The sequence below is a fragment of the Schistocerca nitens genome, chromosome 7 (genome assembly GCF_023898315.1).
Source record: "Schistocerca nitens isolate TAMUIC-IGC-003100 chromosome 7, iqSchNite1.1, whole genome shotgun sequence".
NCBI lineage: Eukaryota > Metazoa > Arthropoda > Insecta > Orthoptera > Acrididae > Schistocerca > Schistocerca nitens.
The window spans coordinates 390866582-390888763 of NC_064620.1; the positions used below are offsets into that span (position 1 = coordinate 390866582).

Here is a 22182-nt window from a genome sequence, read left to right on the forward strand (position 1 = left end):
TGAAATCGTTATAGGAACAGAGAGCTTGCTAAAGCTGGAGATTCTGCCGAAATTTTTAGAGAGGCGCAAACCGTGTTCAGAAAGGATAGATTAAATACAGTAGGTGGTGGTGTGTTTGTATCTGTTGGTAGTAGTTTATCTTGTAGTGGAGTTGAAATAGATAGTTCCTGCGAATTACTATGGGTAGAGGTTATAAACAACAGCCGTACCAAAATAATAATTGGCTCCTTCTGCCGACCCCCCGACTCAGATATATAATAGCTGAACGGTTCAAACAAAACTTGAATCTCGTTACAAATAAGTACCCCACTCATACAGTTATAATTGGCGGAGACTTCAATCTACCCTCGATTTGTTGGCGAAAATACATGTTCAAAGCCGGTGGTAGACAGAAAATATCTTCCGAAATTGTACTAAATGCTTTCTCTGAGAATTACTTTGAACACTTAGTTCATGAGCCCAAACGAATTGTAAATGGTTCAGAAAACACACTTGACCTCTTAGCCACAAATAATCCTGATCTAATAGAGAGCGTAATGACGGATACAGGGATTTGTGAACACAAGGTCATTGTGGCGAGGCTCAAAACCATATCAACTAAAACCACTAAAAATAAACACAAAATATATCTATTTAAAACAGTAGATAAAAATTCGCTTGATGCCTTCCTAAGAGAGAGTCTCCATTCCTTCCAATCTAATTATGTAAGTGTAGACCAGATATGGCTCGAATTCAAAGATACAGTATCGACAGCAATACATAGATTCATACAGCATAAGTTAATACGAGACGGGACTGATCCACCATGGTACACAAAACAAGTCAGAACACTGTTGCAGAAGCAATGAAAAAAGCATGCCAAATTCAGAAGAACGCAAAATCCCCAATACTAACTAAGTTTCACGGAAGCTCGAAATTTAGTGCGGACGTCAATGCGAGATGCTTTTAATAGTATCCACAATGAAACATTGTCTCAAAATATGGTAGAAAACCCAAAGAAATTCTGGTCATACGTAAAGTACACCAGTGGCAAAAAAACAGTCAATACCGTCACTGCGCGATAGCGACGGAAATGTTACCGATGATGGTGCCACTAAAGCGGAGTTACTAAATATAGTTTTCCGTAATTCCTTCACGAAAGAAGACGAAGTAAATATTTCAGAATTCGAAACCAGAACAGCTGTTAGCATGAGTGACATAAAAGTAGATATCTTTGGTGTTGCGAAACAACTCAGATCACTTAAGAAAGTCAAGTCTTCTGCTGACACAATAGCGCCTTTCTTAGCAATCATATACAACCGCTCCCTTGACAAAAGGGTCTGTTCCTAAAGACTGGAAAGTGGTACAGGTCACACCAATATTGAGCGGTCTGAGGCACTGCAGTCTTGGACTGTGCGGCTAGTCCCGGCGGAGGTTCGAGTCCTCCCGCGGGCATGGGTGTGTGTGTTTGTCCTTAGGGTAATTTAGGTTAAGTAGTGTGTAAGCCTAGGGACTGATGATCTTAGCAGTTAAGTCCCATAAGATTTTACACACATTTGAACATTTTTTGAACACACTAATATTCAAGAAAGGAAATAGGAGTAACCCATTGAATTACAGACCCATATCACTGACCTCAATTTGCAATAGGATTTTGGAGCGTATACTGTACTCGAACATTATGAATCACTTTGAAAAAAAATGACTTATTGATACGTAACCAACACGGACTCAGAAAATGTTCTTGTGCAACGCAGCTAGGTCTTTATTCCCATGAAGTAATGAGTGCTGTCGACAAGGGATCTCAGATCGATTCCATATTCCAAGAGTTCCAGAAGGCTTTTGCTACCGTTCCTCACAAGCGACTATTAATCAAATTGCGTGCATATGGAGTATCGTCTCAGTTGTGTGACTGGATTCGTGATTTCCTCTCAGAGAGGTCATAGTTCGTAGTGATAGACGGTAAATCATCGAGTAGAACAGAAGTGATATCTGTCGTTCGGCAAGGTAGTGTCATAGGCCCTCTGCTGTTCCTGATTTACATAAATGATCTAGGTGATAATCTGAGCAGCCCTCTTAGACTGTTTACAGATGACACTGTAATTTATCATCTAGTAAAATCATCAGATGATCAACTCCAATTACAAAATGATCTAGAGAGAATTTCTGTACGTGGCGAAAAGTGCGAGGTACTGGGTACTGAAAGAAATCCGATAAATTTTGGGTATACGATAAATCTCACAAATCTAAGGGCTGTCAATTCGACTAAATACCTAGAAATTACAATTACGAGCAACTTAAATTGGAAGGACCACATACATAATACTGTGGGAAAGGCGAGACAAAAACTGCACTTTGTTGGCATAACACCTAGAAGATGCGACAAACGCACTCGACAGCCTACATTATACTTGTTCGTCCTCTGTTGGAATATTGCTGCGCGGTATGGAGTCCTTACCAGGTGGGATTGACGGAAGACATCGAAAAAGTGCAAAGAATGGCAACTCGTCTCGTATTATCGCGCAATAGGGGTGAGAGTGTCACTGATATGATACGCGAGTTGAGGTGGCAGTCACTGAAACAAAGGCGGTTTTCTTTGCGGCGAGATCTATTTACGAAATTTCAATCACCAACTTTCTCTTCCGAATGCGAAAATATTTTTTGACACCCATCTACGTAGGGAGAAATGATCATCATAATAAAATAAGACAAAACAAAGTTCGAACGGAAAGATTCAGGTGTTCCTTTTTCCCACGCGCCATTCGAGAGTGGAATGATAGAGAAGTAGTATGAAAATAGTTCGATGAACCCTCTGCCAGGCACGGAAGTGTGAATTGCAGAGTAACCATGTAGATGTAGATGTAGATGTAGGCGGCACTGAAACTGGTATAGGCATGCATATTCAAATACAGAGACACGTAAACATGCAGAATACGACGCTGAGGTCGGCAACGCCTATATAAAGACAAGAGTCTGGCGCAGTTTTTAGATCGGTTATTGCTGCTACAATGGCAGGCTATCAAGAATTAAGTGAGTTTGAACGTGGCGTTATAGTCGGCCCACGAGCGATGGGACACAGCATCTCCGAGGTAGCAATGAAGTAGGGATTTTGCCATACGACCATATCACGAGTGTATCATGAATACCAGGAATCTGGTAAAACATAAACTCTCTGACATCGCTGTGGCCGGAAAAGGATCCTGCAAAACGGGACCAACGAGGACTGAAGCAAATCGTTCAACGTGGCAAAAGTGCAACCCTTCCACAAATTGCTGCAGATTTCAGTGCTGGGCCATCAACAAGTGTCAGTGTGCAAACCATTCAACGAAACATCATCGACATGGGAATTTGGAGCCGAAGGCACAATCGTGTACCCTCGATGACTCCACGACACCGCCAATGGACTGTTCATGACTGTAAACATGTTGCTTGGTCGCACGAGTCTCGTTTCAAATTGTGTCGAGCGGATGGACGTGTTAGGGTATGGAGACAACATCATCAATCCCTGGGCCCTGCATTTCAACAGGGGACTGTTCAAGCTGGTGGAGGCTCCGTAATGGTGTGGTACATATGCAGTTGGAGTGATATGGGACCCCTGATACGTCTAAATAGGACTACGACAGGTGACACCTACGTAAGCATCCTGTCTGATCACCTTCGTCCAGTCATGTCCATTGTGCATTTCGACGGACTTGGGCAATTCCAGCAGGATAATTGGACACCCCACGCGTCCAGAACTGCTACAGTGTAGGTCCAGGAACACTCTTCTGAGTTTAAAGGCGTCCGGTGGCTACCAAACTCCCCAGACATGAACATTATTGAGCGTATCTGGGATGCCTTGCAACGTGCTATTCAGAACAGATCTCTACCCCCTTATACTGTTACGAATTTATGGACAGCCCTGCAGGAGTCATGGTGTCAGTTCCCTCCAGCACTACTTCAAACATTTAGTCGAGTCCATGCCACTTCGTGTTGCGGCACTTCTGCGTGCTCGCAGGGGGCCCTACACGATATTAGGCAGGTGTACCAGTTTCTTTGGCTCTTCAGTGTAGATGTAAATGTAAATTTAGTTTACCTATTAAGATTTCGAACCACCCATGTGTAGGAACAGAAAACTCACGGAAGGGTGTTGTCTCTTATTTATCGAGAAAACAAAAGACGGAACTTCTGCTGCTGATTGTCTCTCTGTAGAAAATCTTCGCATTAGTCCCCAAGTTTCACACTGCAGTCACCGCACAAGACTTGTGTGAGAGGTTTTAACAGGTTTGTCCACAGTGCTTAGAGGAAATGGTATAGAGCTCACATCTAAACTCCCCTTTCATCAGAGTATCGCTTCTCTGCCGTATTCTCAGGAATCTTTGAGTCTTCGATGTAAAGCATTTGAATCCACCTCATTTTGACGAGTAAGAGATGTCTCATGCCCAAGTTACAGATTTATGCTAATTCCTTCGAAATCCCAGAACGTTCCAACAGCACTATTCCATTACTTAGAAGGCTGACAGGTAGAGAGCTTTCATAAGGAGAAAAATAGCACGTTAACGTATAGGAGGAAATTAACAACCATGAGAGTATACACAGACTGCACAAAGAAATTCACAAGCATGACACCTACAGTTCATTGATATCGAGTTACGGTCACAGATATCACTCTGTACATGTCCTAATCTCCTTTATCGAATTCCTATGATTACGATGCTAGAAATGCGACATTGTAAGGGTGACCGAGTCTTCGCTGACAGCACAGTGTGTGTCTGTCTGTCTGTCTGTCTCTCTCTCTCTCTCTCTCTCTGTCTCTTATCGTTATTTTTTGAAACATCCAATGGAGTAAACTTCGCTAACATCACCTGGTAGAGAACTCAATAAGATTTTACCCCATCTCTCTCTTCTGACATGTCGGGGACAAACACTTTCTGTGCATTGACATCGACCATATGTGACAATCCCATTAAATACACATGTATTGGTCCACTGGAGGAGGCGTCCAGTGATCGAAGTCACTTTCACGGACCTGTCTACAATTTTGCCGCCTTTACTGGAGGAAGACCATATCGACTATGAGTCACAAGGAGAGGGTTCTTGTGATGTTATTTCAGAAGCAGTTTGTTACATTATTTTTTGCTGTAACAGACCGAAGCAGTGTATGATGACAGCTGTGTACACAGTCATACATTTCTTTCTTCTGCCATAACTTTGGGTGTGTGTCAGGTGCCAAACCGACCTTAACATGTTTCAATCCATTGGCTCTCACAAGGAGTTGGACATTGCATCATGCAACCTATGCTGCTCACACAACACACAGGGTGATTGAAATAAAAGACGTAGGCAGTGTCCTTATTAACAGAAATGTGGAAGAGCAACATATGCAAGTTGGAAAAGGTTGTGGAGTATTTCTGAACAGCTGTTCGAACGTGATGACCTCTACATTTAATCACACCTTCCACACTGACAGTGTAGCAGATGTCTCAGTGTTCTGTTTTGAAGGGACCAAGAGCATTGATTCCTCATATTGCAGCCATGCACTCCATCCCTCTTTCAGTGCTGGCCGTCCCCAAAGCGTATTGCTCCCACCAAGACTCCCTCCATATCAAACATGTGGAATCAGTCGATCATTATGTGGTAGTCAACAGTGCACCAGTGGGCGGATGGAATGGAAAAACAGTGTCGATATGGGTGGACGTGCTGTAATAAGCACCACAGTTGATAGTGGAAACAATTTTAGCAATTTTGCCAGTTTTTTCCGGAATTTCAATGCCAACCAATGACACGGCTGAATGATTCCCAATTTCTGTATCATCGCTACACCATCCGTCCACTACTTTCCGAGTACTGTATACTAGATTGAGAATGTAGATAGATGACTGTGCAGTATGTCCACTCATGGTTAATTCCCAGACATACACAACGAAGTATACCAGAGAGCGTTTTATACTGATGCAATGAAGTTGTTTACATATTTCAGGCATTTGGATCATAGTGCGGAATTTACGATTAAGATTTGCCATCGTATCCTACATGGATGAGAGTCACTGAGTGTTCTCGAATTCAAAGGATAAATTTGGAGATTGAAAAATCTTCCTGGACTGTGTTTGACCAAGCCTCCCTGCAACACTGTTGTCGATAAAATTTGCAACTGACCGGAAGTAGGAGGGTACTATAACCACAACACTCCAAGTCTCGTGAAGGTACAGAGCGATTTGAGCCCCTAACTGCTGTTGACTCATGGCACCCATCCTATTGCACAATATCTCTCCAGATCCTGCATGTTTTGGAGTTGAGCACCTCTTTCGGTATACTATGTATATGAGACTGTTATGGTGTTATAGCAGAGGGTTAAGAAGAAATGTATGGTTTATTTATGATGGAGCTCCAGATGGATGGAGTTTGAAGCATTTTATGTAAATTGACTGTATGATCAATTCTAAGGTATTGTTATAGTTTCTGGGGGCAGTACTAAGAATGTATTGGCAAGAGAGATATAATCTTAAAACATAATAATATGCACTCTTAAGGCCACATGCTTTTGCACTAACAAGCTATAATGCTTAAGACATGTGGTTTCCGAAATAATAATCATGCAGGTGGATCCGTCTTTGGACATAGAACACATATCTGGATGTAAGGCACGTTGGACCGCCTACGAACCCAATCCCACACGTAAAGCGTTTTTGGTCCACTGTTCGAGATACAACGTGTGCTGGATGTAACACATTGTGGGTCTGGCTCTGAAGATCGCTCCAGATATAACACATAGTGGATCCACACTTGACGCTAACTTGGGTCTACTCTGGGTCATTTGAGACATTTGCGATACAGGCATACAGAAAACAGAGCAAATGTACTGCAGCTGTAGAATATGAGATCAAAGTGACTGGATGCATTCGAGTGTAGTGCCATACTATACCGTGTGACTAATGTGCTGTTCTACATCGTACATAAGTATGATACTCACACGGACTAACTCCCTCCGTCTACTGGACATCAAGCACACAAAATAGCGTGATTGGGCTGATAATGTGCCGTCATTGTGGATCTGTAGAGTATAGAAGGGCGTGTGATAGGTGCAGTGGGATGTCTTGGATGGTTGTTATTACTGGATGATCTAGACAATTTTGTTACAAATATTAGTAATATAAATTATATCGAAGATATTATGCTCTGTAGCATAATGAATTTAAATGTGCTTTCACCTACTGGAGAGCCATTTTGCAAAGAGTATTTCGCTATTTGCAGAGCTTTAGCGCTGTTGAAAATAACGTACCAATGGTTGAAATCGAGACTTCGCGATTTGTAATATGCATGCAGAGTCTCTCTATGTGTATGTGTGTAAAGTTGTCAGTGGTGAACGGTTGCTGTTCGGACTAATAACTGGCTAACTGTTCATCTATAAATGACGCTGCTCGGGAGATGCACTCTGTAGTTAGAGAGAGAGGAGGGAAACTCCTATGGCCCAGGATGCAAGCTGCAGTCGACACACTGTCTACTAACGAATAACCTATTACCGGGGTAATAAAAATAAATACCCAAAAGATATAGTCTGTAGATGCCCTGACAGTGAGTTGGAAGGTATAAACAGAAATAACCAAGCAGGTCAGATAAGTAATAAAGACATACACTTACAGAAAAAAAATCTGAGCATCACAAGAAATCAACTCTGTACACATATCAACTCTCTGTTGCAGACCCCTACACGATTGAGTGGAAGTCGAACGAACATGTAAAACTGTTTCCAGACTTTGAGTTTCCATCAGGTGCAGCACTACGTGACTCTTCAGATAGGCTCTCTGATGTGTCAGAGTATTACACGATATTGTTTCTGGATTTCGAGTTACCAACACATCCATCATCTGCACCACTTGTTGAGTCTCATATAGGTAAGAAGCAACTGTTACTATACATTTTATGACCGTCCTATCCAAAATGCATGCATGTGGATCATCAGGGAGAGGGAATTCCGGATTTTTTAGTAGGTTGGTGTGCAAGACGCGCAAATATTCTCATAAGCATCAAATCACACATAGGTATGTCAGCAATATGACCATATACATATGATAAACTGTCGAAGGAATATGAAAAATGTCATAAAATCAGTAAAATTCATGGAAAAACTGGTATAATCACGAAAAATTGACGTGAAATATGCAAAAATTGAAGGAAATAAGATGAAATATATAAATCTGCCAAAACCTAGTAAAATTACTGAAACTCGCTGAGATTATATAAAATCAGAGAAAAAATACCATGAAATGAGTACTGATGGAAATCAATAGACTTGTGTGTTCTGGAGAAGAATGGATTGATGCTACATACGCACCTTAATATTGCGAAGAGGAGGCACTCTGGAGATGTGGTGTCAAGGCGAAACAGGCATATTATCTGCACGTGAGGACTGCAACCTAACATCGGACCATGGCTTTTGTGTACAAGAGGAAGATTACTTGGCTAGGTGGTAAACTGTGGTAAGACTGTTTCATCTCCTCTGGCTACTGATTGTGGCGTTTATTTCCTCGTAAGATGTCGCAGATTCTTTGTATGCATTTTCAGCTTCTGACGATCATATTATAGGACGGTTGTGAACATATAATTTCCGAACCGTAATCCAGCTTGAATTTCTTGGTGTGCTCACTGACAGAGGTTTATGAGGTACAGCAAACGCTTTGTGTGTAAATTTTCTTGACATTTCCCTGTTTACAGAGATAGTGCAGCATGGTGGGATGTTTTACATGTCGAACACTGCTGCTATGGATTTGTCTGTTTCTTCATAAGTTATATTTTCCATTGCTGGCGGTCATTTTGTAGGAATGATGCGAGTATAGCATAATTTATGAACCGTAATCGGGTGTGATCACTGGGCACTTTACGCCTCCAGAAAGTATATTGTGTGTGTATCACAACGAACCTATATATTTCTTGGTGTAGAAGGGAGTAGTTTTATCATCTTATGTCACCGTAGTGAGTGGGATAGAAAACTTGCAGAGTGGATGTATGATAGATATTGAACATTTATGTCCTGCATTAGAGTATTAAGAGCATTGCATTCCGCATGACTAATATTTTGGAAACCACATGGCTTTAAAATTCTAGCGTGTTTAAGAGCAGAACTGAGTAGCCTTAGAAGTGCATGTGTCTATGGTCTATCATCATTTCTCTCTTGCGAATACGTTCTTAGTACCGATCCCAGAAACTAAAACAATACTTTAGACTTTATAGCACAGTTTAGTTACATAAAATTCTTCAAACTCCATCCGTCTGGAGCTCCGTCATAAATAAACCACACATTTCTTCCTAAAAGTCTGTTATATAGTCATAACAATCTCGTATATACTGTATGTCGATAAGGGGTGCTACCCTCGTCAACATGCACGGTCTGGAGAGGCGTTGTGCGCTTGGATGGGTGCCATGGGTAGGACTGGTGTGGAGCAGTCTTCGCTGAACTGCAGTTATGGGCTCAAATCAGCCTTCGCGATGCCTCGAATCTAGTGGTTATAGTACCCTGCTGCTTCTGGTCAGTTGCAAATTAAATTGGCAACAGTGTTGCAGGGAGGATTGGTCAAAGACAGTGTGGGATGATCCTTCAGTCTCCAACTTTAGACTAAGAATGCATGAATAATCTGTGACTTCCATCCTCACAGCAAAGGATGACCATTTGTAATCGTAAATTCCACATTGTGATCGAAGTGCTAGAAATGTATAGATAACCTAACTGCATCAGTGTAGGATCCTGTCTGGTGTACTTTGGTGTATATGTCCGAGAATTAACCTTGAATGAACGTACTGCTCACTCATCTATCTACATTCGCAATCTAGCAAACGGTGTTCGCAAGGTAGTGGACGGTTGCTTTAGTGATGATACAGGAACTGGGAAGCATGCTTCCATGTCACTAACAGGTTTTGAAATTACGGAAAAACAGGTAAAATTGCTAGAACTGATCCCACTATCATATTTGGTTCTTATTACAGTCTCCACCCATATCTAAACTGTCTTTCCACCCCATCCGTCCAGTGGATCGCTGTTGGTTAGCACATAATAATTGACTGACATCACTTCTTTGAGATGGAGAGAGTCTTGGTGGGACCAACATTTTCCTAGGATAGCCAGCACTGAAACAGTGATTGTGTATATGGCTGCAAATGAGGAATCAATGCTCTTCGTCTCTTTGAAACGGAATACCGAGACATGTGCTAGCTTGCCACTGTGGAGAATGAGATTGAATGTCGAGGTCATCACCTTTGGACAGCTGTTTGGAAATGCTCCATACTGCTGCAAACGCTTCATTTCCTTATGTTGCGACTTTTTCCACATTTTGTCAATAAGAAACACCACCTATATCTTTTATTGCAAACAGCATTTATGTTGTGGGAGCAGCATAGTTAACACTATGTGAAGTCCAGGTTTCTGTGAGAGAGAATGGACCGAAACATGTTGTAAGACATCGTGGTCTCCTGACCTTCATTGCTTACATATTACGCCCTCACAATCATATTCCGCACATCAAGACGCTTCATTCGAACCCAAACTCGATAAGATAAAGTCAATGTTGTATGAATTCATGTAAACAATACGCAAATAACAGTGCGCACCGGGGCTGAGATGCTCGAGGCTGGCGTACACACACACATTCAAGACATAACGGTCACAAGAGCTTTTAGTTCGGGAGAGGCGGACCGCACGCCGAGAGGCCGGTCCCTTCAGAGGACGATTCAACCTATGTACGTCGGACGGCGACCGCCCGTGGAGCAGACAGCGTTTGCCCGAGTGAAAGGAAGAACGACCCTGTGTTCGGCTTAAAAGCAAATTCCGCTACATTTTGTGGGAGCGCCCAGCCTATGCATTCTTTACAAACATAGCACGCAGTTTCAGAGGTTTTCAGAGGAAGACCGCAAACGCCAAACGCCGATGCTACAGATTTCCGGATTGGTCGCCTTAAACGAAACGTCATTCCCCCATTTTAGAAGAGCAATGCTGATTGGCAGACGATATTCCTGATGCCTTGAGCTGAAGGGGTAATGGAAGAGACCGAAAGATATACTCCTTCACGTCTGGCGTGGAGAGGGGCTGTTCCGTTGTAGCTCTTGAAGCGACAACACCTAACGAGAGCATGTGTGCTCATACGTGTATTCAAAGAGCGAGGAACAAGTCTCTCCTCAGTACTTCACTGGGAGAGCACCTCTGTCAAGAGCGAATTGGAGTGCGACTCTATATTGAGTCCTTGCGATTAAGTGTTGTTCACTGTGTTGGCCGCCACACTTATTGTGCGGTGTGAACGGACAGAGTTATAGTTAAACACCTGCGAGCGAATTTTTGAGTGGCATCGCGGTGGACTGGTGATCTGACCGGTGTACCACGCCAATAGTTAGACTAGGGGCGAATTAGAGATCTTGACTTCATCAAGGTGTAGGGAGAGTTTGATTGGCAAAGGTCAATCCAGATAGAACGAGAGTGATCTTATTTGTCAGCAGCGAGCGATGCAGACAGCAGTCATTGCAGCTTACGGTATTGTGCGCTACAGCTCTTGCAAGCCCCGTATTTCCTCCACAACAATACACTTCACTGCATTTCACACGCGACAGCCTCAACCGTACCTAGCAACATTCTAATGGATAGTTATTCAAGTTGAGTAGGCACGGCTCTCAGCCATTCTGCCAAGTCAATAACAATCTTAAACTTTGTATAGAAATTTCATTAGCAAATCCTATCCTTAAGAGGTAACTTCACATTCCGAAAAGGACCCGGAAATAACTTGTTCAGTTCATAACTAAAAGTGCCATTGTGATTTCTTAGAATTTTTGCAAAATAAATAATAATTTTCGTTAGTTTCATGTTTTTCTTACACTAACTAGCACTACTCCAGTACCCAAGTATCCCACTAGTTACGTAAGAAATTTTGTGAATTTTTGTGTCATTTCCTTACAGCGGACGACTCCAGAAGATATTTATTGCTGAAAGCTTTTCAGGCATTTCTCTTTAGTACGTTAGGAGCGTCTGTCTGACTTCTGTAGTAGTGTGGGGGTGGAAATTGCATCTTGCAGGAGCCACAGGGTAAAGGGTACATCTCAGATTAATCCGTGGCGCAGAATGACAGAACAGCACCCACACGCTCATACTGTTAATGTCGGATTAGCACCTGACACAGACCTCAAAGTCATGGTAGAAAAACAAAATGTATAGCTGAGTAGTCATATTCTGCTTCTATGTGGTACAACAAAGAAAAAGCAATGTATCAAATTACTTATGAGACAGCAGCACAAGAACCCTCCTTTTGTGACTGATAGTCGGTATGGTCTTCCTCCAGTACAGGCAACAAAAGTTTAGACAGGTCTGTGGAAGCGACTTCGAAGACTGGTCGTCTGCTCCAGTGGACCAATACATGTATATATAATGGGATTGTCACATATGGTCGATGTCAGCACGCAGACAGTATCTGTTTCCCGGTATATTGTAGGAGAGAGATGCAGTAAAATCTTATTGAGGCTTCTTGAGCCATGTGGCACCTCGCGTTGGTGCTGTTTGTAGCTTTATGCCCTCTGTTGGAGGCCAGACGGTATCGTTTAGCTGGCATGTTTGCGGGTGTTTGTTTTCTTGTCATGTTGACTGGCGCCACTCGGTTTCGCAAGCGTCTGCTAGTGGCAGCAGCGGCGTTTATCCATATGTTGTAACTGGGGACGTCGTTGTTTTTCCAGGACGTGTTTAGTGGGCCAGTTTGGTTGGGGACTGAGGAGCAGCAAGGTCCGCACAGTGCCCCAACATGCTGGGACCGCTGGCAGCATCCATGGACTGCCGGATGGAAGGGCTGTGGTCACGGGGGTGAACGACCTCATCATAAACCAGATCTAGCAAGCTCTAAGATGCGTGCATTTCAATCCCAGAAGAGAAACCTCCACCACTGTGATATCTCGCGATTCTCCAGTCACTTGGTTTCATGTTGCTGCCCGTAGTGTCGCTGAGGTGAAGAGCACGAGTGATTCCTCTGCTCTGGTGGTAATGATTCCTTTCTCGTTCCAGGCGCTCTAAACACAGTATTCTGGATGTAGGGCAGACCGCCGGTTCCGGTTTTGACGTGTTGTTCCATCGATGCATTTCGTTTGTCGGACGTCAGGTAGCTTCAGCAAGATTATAATTAGTCATTCGTTAGACTGTCAGTAGTCCAAGTTACCACCTTGTGAAGTGAATGCAACTATTGGCTGCCTATCTCATCGCTCGCGAAAGTGTTTGTTGCCGGACCTCATTTCCGTTCCTGGTGTGTAAGGCCTTCAGCCATGATTGTGGTCATTTGCTTTAAAATTATAATTTGGTATTTTTATTTTAGCAGTAAGCCTTAAACCCTTATTTACTGCCATTCCTGGCGTCTGCTAGTTAACTTGTCTGGTAATAAACACAGGTCAATTTAGAGATCGACGGAATCTGTCATGAGAAGGCAGTGAAAGCTTTGTGAAATACGAGGACTATCCACAAAGTACACTACGTTTTGGAATTAAAAATAAATAAAGTATTGGAAATTTTTTTTATTATATACAGATGAAAGCCACACTTAAATACTACTTTTCTACATAGTTGCCATTTCAATTAAGGCACTTATCGTAGCGATGGACGAGCTTGGAAATTCCTTCGTCGTAAAATTCGGCCGCCTGCGCCTTCAACCACGTGGTGACTGTCTTTTGGGACAGAAAAGGTGTGATTTTTGTCGGTTTCCTGGAAAGAGGCACTACAATAAACTCTCAAAGGCACTGCCAAATTCTGCACAACCTCAGAAGAGCAATACAAAACAAGCGCAGGGGAAAGTTGGGCTCAAAGATTTTGCTGATTCACGACAACGCCCGGGCCCACACGGCAAATGCCACTCGTGAAGTTCTCGAATCTTTTAAGTGGGAGTTGTTTCCTCATCCGCCGTACAGTCCCGACCTGGCACCGAGCGACTTCCACTTATTCCCAGCAATGAAGACGTGGCTCGCTATGCAGCGTTTTGATGACGACGCACAGCTTCAAGAAGAGGTAACCACGTGGTTGAAGGCGCAGGTGGCCGAATTTTACGACGAAGGAATTTCCAAGCTCGTCCATCGCTACGATAAGTGCCTTAATTTAAATGGCAACTATGTAGAAAAGTAGTATTTAAGTGGGGCTTTCATCTGTATATAATTAAAAAAAATTCCAATACTTTATCTTTTTTTAATTCCAAAACGTAGTGTACTTTGTGGATAGCCCTCGTAGCAGCATGTTACTTTTGAAGCCATCAACAAAGGTGTTAAGAAACACCTATGAGCGCCTCGTCTCGTGCTTACCTGGTTTCTGCAGATGGGTCAGCAAGCAGCCGACTCACTTCGATTAAGTCTTCAGGCTGGCTGCGCATCGCATCTGCCCATCCCTGCGTGGCCATTACCTGGAAGTTGTGGGCCCTTATGAAGGCGACTGTGGCCGCAGTCAGATTCGGGCAGGAATGCCTCACCGCAAGCACCGCCGTGGCCGCCGCGTTTTCCACGGCGAGCTGAGCGGTCACTTGCTCCTCGCACACAGCCTTCAACCCAGACACGCCGTACTTGTCAGCGGCAGTTAGCAGCTTAAGTGCCATGTCGGGCAGCTGGGGGGCCTGGAGGGTGTACATGTAGTCCAGCAGCTCCCTCATCACCGGGCCCTCCACGTCTGTGATGACGACGTGGCCGCTGCTGGCCTCCAGCGTGTCGTGTTGGAACATTGCCTGGAACACGGGGCTCCTGGCGGCCAGGACAGTCCTGTGCGTCGCCAGCCGCGTCTCCCCCGCCACCAGCGTCACGAATGCGCCTTCCCCCGCGTCAAGAAGGGCGCCCAGTTTCACGACTGCAGTCTCTTGGACCTCTTTAACTGCCGCCATTGTGGATGACTCTGAAACATAACGCCACTGTGCAACCCCTTTGCCTTGTCCATTACAAGTCAAATACAACACCATGAAATCGTTACTTTGTCAAACTGATGCTGAAGCTCAATAGCAGCAAAATTTCATCAACCAAATAGCAGTATCTCCTCAACACCCATTATACTGCACATTGTGACGGTACGTCACATAAATGCACATTTGGAGAAAGGGAAAGGAAGTTTTTGTTATGAGACGTGTGAATTATAAATTATTTCAAGACTAGAATTAAAGTTTCACTTTACAGCTGAGTCCGCGAAAGGCAAAGTTCCCGAGTTCGAGTCTCGGTCCGGCACACAGTTTTAATCCGCCAGGAGGTTTCATATCAGCGCACACTCCGCTGTAGAGTGAAAATTTCATTCTAGAAACATCCCCCAGGCTGTGGCTAAGTCATGTCTCCGCAATATCCTTTCTTCCAGGAGTGCTGGTTCTGCAAGGTTCGCAAGAGAGCTTCTGTGAAGTTGGAAGATAGGAGACGAGGTACTGCCGGAATTAAAGCTGTGAGGACGGGGCGTGAGTCGTGCTTGGGTACCTCAGTCGGTAGAGCACTTGCCCGCGAAAGGCAAAGGTCCTGAGTTCGAGTCTCGGTCCGGCACACAGTTTTAATCTGCCAGGAAGTTTCATATCAGCGCACACTCCGCTGTAGAGTGATAATTTCATTCTAGAAACATCCCCCAGGCTGTGGCTAAGCCATGTCTCCGCAATATCCTTTCTTCCAGGAGTGCTGGTTCTGCGAGGTTCGCAAGAGAGCTTCTGTGAAGTTTGGAAGGTAGGAGACGAGGTACTGGCGGAATTAAAGCTGTGAGGACGGGGCGTGAGTCGTGCTTGGGTACCTCAGTCGGTAGAGCACTTGCCCGCGAAAGGCAAAGGTCCCGAGTTCGAGTCTCGGTCCGGCATACAGTTTTAATCTGCCAGGAAGTTTTATTTGAAGACTGTGTACGTGTGCGCGATACATAACAAATAGCAAAGAACGTTAACTTATTATTATCAAAACGCAAAATATCGATGTAATTAACGAAACACAGTTTTTTTTGTATAATTTCAGTGTAACATAGGCCATGAAGATCAGAGACAGTGCTTTGATTGAACTAGCTCTCCTATTTTGTTTCGTCTAGCGGTAGGCCGCCATTGTAGTGCTGTCTGATAATTAACGTAAGTTTTATCTGTATTTTTGAAAAATATAATAGAAATTATTAGAAAGTGTGTATTATTGACTTAGTTGTCTCCTCTCATGATCGCAACCATTTATTATAATTAACAAAGATTTTACAGAACTTCGTAGTGCAGGGAGTTCATCTCCCCCAGCAGGATTTAGTCGGCCATCACGCTGATTGTATTATTTAATTAAAATTTCAAGTCATATTAAATGTAAATGCGAGAGACTTCTCAATTTTGATCTTTCATTAATTTCGAAGTTAAAATTAATTTCAGTTACCAAAACATCAGTATGTTTCATTTTGGCCGCCTAACGGCAGACGAGATTCTCTCCAGTTTTGCCTTGCAAATAATGAAAAAGAAATATTGAAAATCATGACATTGCGCAATATCTCAGTTAATCTTTATGTAATTTGGTACATAAATAACCAGTAGCCCCTGAGACTCATATTAATAATTACAGTTTGCGTAAGAATACGCATATTTTCTTTTCTAAATAGCAGCGCTCACGCCAACTATTTATTAGAAGGCGGTGAGTCGCGTGCTGTGTTTCAAAAATATTATATCGTACGTACTTCGGGGCAGCCGATGTCCGTACGAGTGTTATTGCGGTATAAGTTAATTAAAAGTCTCATGCTAGCCCACAATATTTAAAGCCACTCCAACCAAAATCATAAAATACATAATTATAAAAATAAAAATATACACTTATACCGTGATAACATGTCCACGGAAGTGGTGGAGACCTCATTTCTTTCATCGGTAACATGGTAACAAGGACCTACAGCGGTGCTTCACTAAACGTTTTACCCTCCTAGTCTCTATGGGTATTCCCCCTATGGGTATTCCCCAACTATATTTTATGACTTGAATCTGAATTGATCTGCTCTTAACAGCTAGTCCTGTATGTTGCTATGCAGGAGCTGGTTCAGACGGTGAATTCCAGATCTGCTAATAAAGTCTGGGCGTCTCACTCGTAAGTGTTACCTCAGGGAAACTGTCAGAGACGGACTCCAACAGCTTCTCAACTCGCCTGGCATATGCCAACATGACAATGTCCAACCACGCGTAGGGCGATATGTTGAGCCAGTAATAGAGAATATGCCATCAGTTCAGCTAAAATACGTGCTACCGTTTTCGATGTAATCTCAGGTTACCACAGAACTGCAGATAGTACAGTAAAGTGGACAGTTTTCATTGACATTATGAAGTGGTACTGATCTACATCTACATCTACATCTATACTCCGCGAGCCACCTTACGGTGTGTGGCGGAGGGTACTTATTGTACCACTATCTGATCCCCCCTTCCCTGTTCCATTCACGAATTGTGCGTGGGAAGAACGACTGCTTGTAAGTCTCCGTATTTGCTCTAATTTCTCGGATCTTTTCGTTGTGATCATTACGCGAGATATATGTGGGCGGTAGTAATATGTTGCCCATCTCTTCCCGGAATGTGCTCTCTCGTAATTTCGATAATAAACCTCTCCGTATTGCGTAACGCCTTTCTTGAAGTGTCCGCCACTAGAGCTTGTTCAGCATCTCCGTAACGCTCTCGCGCTGACTAAATGTCCCCATGACGAATCGCGCTGCTTTTCGCTGGATCATGTCTATCTCTTCTATTAATCCAACCTGGTAAGGGTCCCATACTGATGAGCAATACTCAAGAATCGGACGAACAAGCGTTTTGTAAGCTACTTCTTTCGTCGATGAGTCACATTTTCTTAGAATTCTTCCTATGAATCTCAACCTGGCGCCTGCTTTTCCCACTATTTGTTTTATGTGATCATTCCACTTCAGATCGCTCCGGATAGTAACTCCTAAGTATTTTACGGTCGTTACCGCTTCCAATGATTTACCACCTATGGCATAATCGTACTGGAATGGATTTCTGCCCCTATGTATGCGCATTATATTACATTTATCTACGTTTAGGGAAAGCTGCCAGCTGTCGCACCATTCATTAATCCTCTGCAGGTCTTCCTGGAGTACGTACGAGTCTTCTGATGTTGCTACTTTCTTGTAGACAACCGTGTCATCTGCAAATAGCCCCACGGAGCTACCGATGTTGTCAACTAAGTCATTTATGTATATTGTAAACAATAAAGGTCCTATCACGCTTCCTTGCGGTACTCCCGAAATTACCTCTACATCTGCAGATTTTGAACCGTTAAGAATGACATGTTGTGTTCTTTCTTCTAGGAAATCCTGAATCCAATCACAAACCTGGTCCGATATTCCGTAAGCTCGTATTTTTTTCACTAAACGTAAGTGCGGAACCGTATCAAATGCCTTCCTGAAGTCCAGGAATACGGCATCAATCTGCTCGCCAGTGTCTACGGCACTGTGAATTTCTTGGGCAAATAGGGCGAGCTGAGTTTCACATGATCTCTGTTTGCGGAATCCATGTTGGTTATGATGAAGGAGATTTGTATTATCTAAGAACGTCATAATACGAGAACACAAAACATGTTCCATTATCCTACAACAGATTGACGTAAGCGAAATAGGCCTATAATTATTCGCATCTGATTTATGACCCTTCTTGAAAATGGGAACGACCTGCGCTTTCTTCCAGTCGCTAGGTACTTTACGTTCTTCCAGAGATCTACGATAAATTGCTGATAGAAAGGGGGCAAGTTCTTTAGCATAATCACTGTAGAACGTGTGACGCTCCTTCGAGTGCCAATGATATCTGTCACTAGATTGATTGCTGTGGTACTGTGTGGCATAATAAGAATTTTCTCTATTTAATACTCACGAAATATGGCCTTTGCATATGAGAATGAACCCATCTTTGATTCATTTTAATGTGTCACACTTCGCATTTTGTTTCTATTGCTTTCCGTTTGTGTGTGACTGCATCAAACTTGAATGTGGTGGATATGGAAAGTTGAGAGACTAAGCAAAATTGCTGAAGGGTAGTGGGTTTGCAAAGTATAACCTATGGAGAAAGTTAAGCAAAGAGATTGCCTGACAGCTTACTAAAACATCGGCATAATTGACTGCAGAGGATGTTACACGGCTACAGCTGATAGCAGACGTTCCCCTCCAAGTACTTTGAGCAAGAACGCGCTCTTGTGGAGTTCTTGCTGTTAAGACGAAAAAAAAGTTAATATCTGTAATGTGTCGTTTACATTCGATGTAGACAGCGAAGTGACATAATTTTGATGATATAGAGTAATAGGCAAAACTCACGTTGTGGCCATTGAGACTGAGTTTGGCCATCACCTCTCCAATGTGTTTTCTGAATAATGGCGGGTGAAAGTTGTTCATTTGAGAGAACGTGTGACGCTGCTGCATTTTAACTGTAGTTTTTGCGGTATAAAGTTGAATTTTATGCAAGTTTCTTCGTAACGGGGCCACGAGCACATGTTCGCGCCATTTCTGGGAGTAGAGATAAACGAGTAGAAATTCAAACTTCCGTGGATGTTTAATCTTGTTGCAAGTAAACAGAAACGGGGCAGAATAATTTGCCAAGTGAGTCTGACCATTTGTGTAGCAGTAGTTCATGTAGCAAATAAATCGAGAGTAATTCAGGTGTTGTTTAACATCCTGTAGTTTCATATAATGACTTTGATGAGCCTCAGCCATGTCTTACGTAATAATTTGATAATTTTCGGTGAGTTGTTTTTGTGAGTTCTAACGGATTCCGTGTGTTCCTGCCATTGTGTTACTTCCGCTGTGCTTGTTTAAGTAATTTGTTTCAGTCCTTCGGAATGAAATAATGGCAACTAAAGCCAAATTCATCCAAGTACTTCAGATTTTAAACGCCACATTCCATTTTATTTGTAAAGCCAATCCACTTCACTTTCTTTACGAGGACAATATCAAATATGTTGGCCCATCATAGTAGTGTGCAGCACAATTTCGGGACTCGCCGTCGTTCAGTGCGTGAAACCCCTCAGGAAGCCCTGTTTTGCTGCGTTTTCGTACAGTGTAAGTTAATGCAATTAGTCGCGCATGCCCCAGCCTACTCCCTCCTGTAGTTCTTATGCGTTGATGTGTTGTGAATGTTATGCTGCGTGCTGCTAGGCTGAAAGATATTATAGTTAATCCATACCCATAGCGTATAGTGTGTCCGAAGTTTCTTTTGTACGAACGAGACGAAATAAGGGAAGAAAATTAACTGTTTTCATTATTTGACATATGGTTCCCACATCGTGAATACATACTACAGGAGCTGTGGTAATTACTGCACCAATAATCTATATTATACAGGGTGAAGCGAAAGCCGCTCACTCGGGCTTCGCAGCGCGACTCCTCACATGCCAGCGATAAAAAAATTTATCTCACAAAATTTCTTCCGGCGAGTACATCTGGAAGAAAAAGGACATTAAAGAGTGGCAATGTGGCAACACTGTAACCACATGTATGGTAACTTCCTCTGTCAGCACCTCTTAACTGTGATGTACATTTGGTGCAGTGGATACAGTTTTGGGTTAGCATGCAGGACGTTAAGGGTTCGATCCTCAGATGGGGAATGGGTTTTTTATTTGGTAAATGTAGTCCAGGTGGTACGGTATCTGGCATCTTAATCGTCAACAGCGATTGCAGCGGGTCCTCTAGAAAAAATTTGCACTTTCGTACTACAATCGTAGAAATGGAAGATTGTTCAGTTTTGAAAGAAGCCCTTTCCACGTAGTGGGCACGACATTATTCGCACCAATTCATCTACTAGATGCGAAACCTGATTTGTTTGTACCCTCCTCCAATGGTCCCATAGATTAGTACCAACTATTATTCCTGCCTCGTTCAGGTCCATTACATTCCGTTAGGGCCTTACATTACCAGCAGAACTATCAACGTGCTTTGCGAATAATGTCCAAACTCTGCTACTATTTGTATGTGTTATCCGACTAATTATGCCTTTAAATACTGAGTCTCGTAACCACATGCTGCTCAGTACATATATCAATGCGTTATTATTATTATTCTATAATTGGATTGTGGAAACATCACGTCTATTACCGTTAGGGAAACATTGTAATTCGGAACTGAACATTTCACAATTAGCGGTGTCGGGATGAATCGTGCACAACAATATCTGTCAGAGGGGTAATGCGCGCCGGCTGAAGTGGCCGTGCGGTTCTAGGCGCTGCAGTCTGGAACCGCGAGACCGCTACGGTCGCAGGTTCGAATCCTGCCTCGGGCATGGATGTGTGTGATGTCCTTAGGTTAGTTAGGTTTAACTAGTTCTAAGTTCTAGGGGACTAATGACCTCAGTTATTGAGTCCCATAGTGCTCAGAGCCATTTGGTAATGCGCATTGGGTGGAACATCGCGCAGGACTGACGGCGTATTTATACTCTATGCGGGGACTAGTTGCAACCGGAGTAACACGCCCGTGACAGACTCCAATGTACATGCGTATACGTACCGAATTTTCTCATTGTAAGCCTCTAAACAAGTGTGGCAGACGTATGGCATACACAAACGATGAATATGTGGATATGCTTCTGGTCCTTGGTGCATCTGATAACCGGTCTGGTGTTGCCGCTCATGAATATGCTGTTAGATATCCTCGTCGACGCCATTCAGATAAAAATGCTTTTCGTCGTCCGGAGCTGGGCCTTCGGTAGTGAGGACTCGCTGTACTCCAGCTACTGAAGAAGCTATTCTGGAGGTCATACACCAAGAACCTCAGAGAAGTATATGTAGCGTAGCGAGGCAGCTGCGTGTCTCGCAACGCATGGTAGTTAACGTGCTGCACGAGCATGGGCTGCACCCCTATCATTATGCTTTCATGCAACATCTGCAGCCTGCAGATCGCCATCAGCGGATGCAATTCAGTGAATGGTTCCAACAACAACAGAAAGCCAACAATGACTTCGTGAACACCGTAATATTGTCGGATGAAGCAGCATTCATTCGTGAGGGTGTCTTCAATATGCTCAATGCCCACGATTGGTGTGAGGTTAACCCGCACATCACCCACGCCTGTGGATATCAAGTTCACTTTGGTATCAACGTCTGGGCAGGAATATTGGGCGAAAGGCCCCTACATGTTGCCTGACCGGTTGAGTGCATGAAGGAATCACGCATTCCTCTCAAACTATCTGCCTGATGCACTGGAAGATGGTCCACTACATGTTCGGCAGAGGATATGGTTCCAACGTGATGGTGCACCTCCACACTCTGGAATTAATGTGCGACAGTATTTGGACAGAA

At 43.4% G+C, this 22182-nt stretch overlaps 1 protein-coding gene across 2 annotated transcripts in view; it reads right to left on the reverse strand.

Moving 5' to 3' along the window:
* Positions 1-22182, reverse strand: part of LOC126194720 (speckle-type POZ protein-like B) — a 133900-nt gene that overhangs the window by 48144 nt on the left and 63574 nt on the right. For both annotated transcript variants that reach the window (XM_049932969.1, XM_049932968.1), the window contains exon 2: positions 14254-14830. In XM_049932969.1, coding sequence (XP_049788926.1) covers positions 14254-14819 — 566 coding nt within the window. In that variant the 5' untranslated portion in view covers positions 14820-14830. The remainder of the gene's footprint in view (positions 1-14253; positions 14831-22182) is intronic.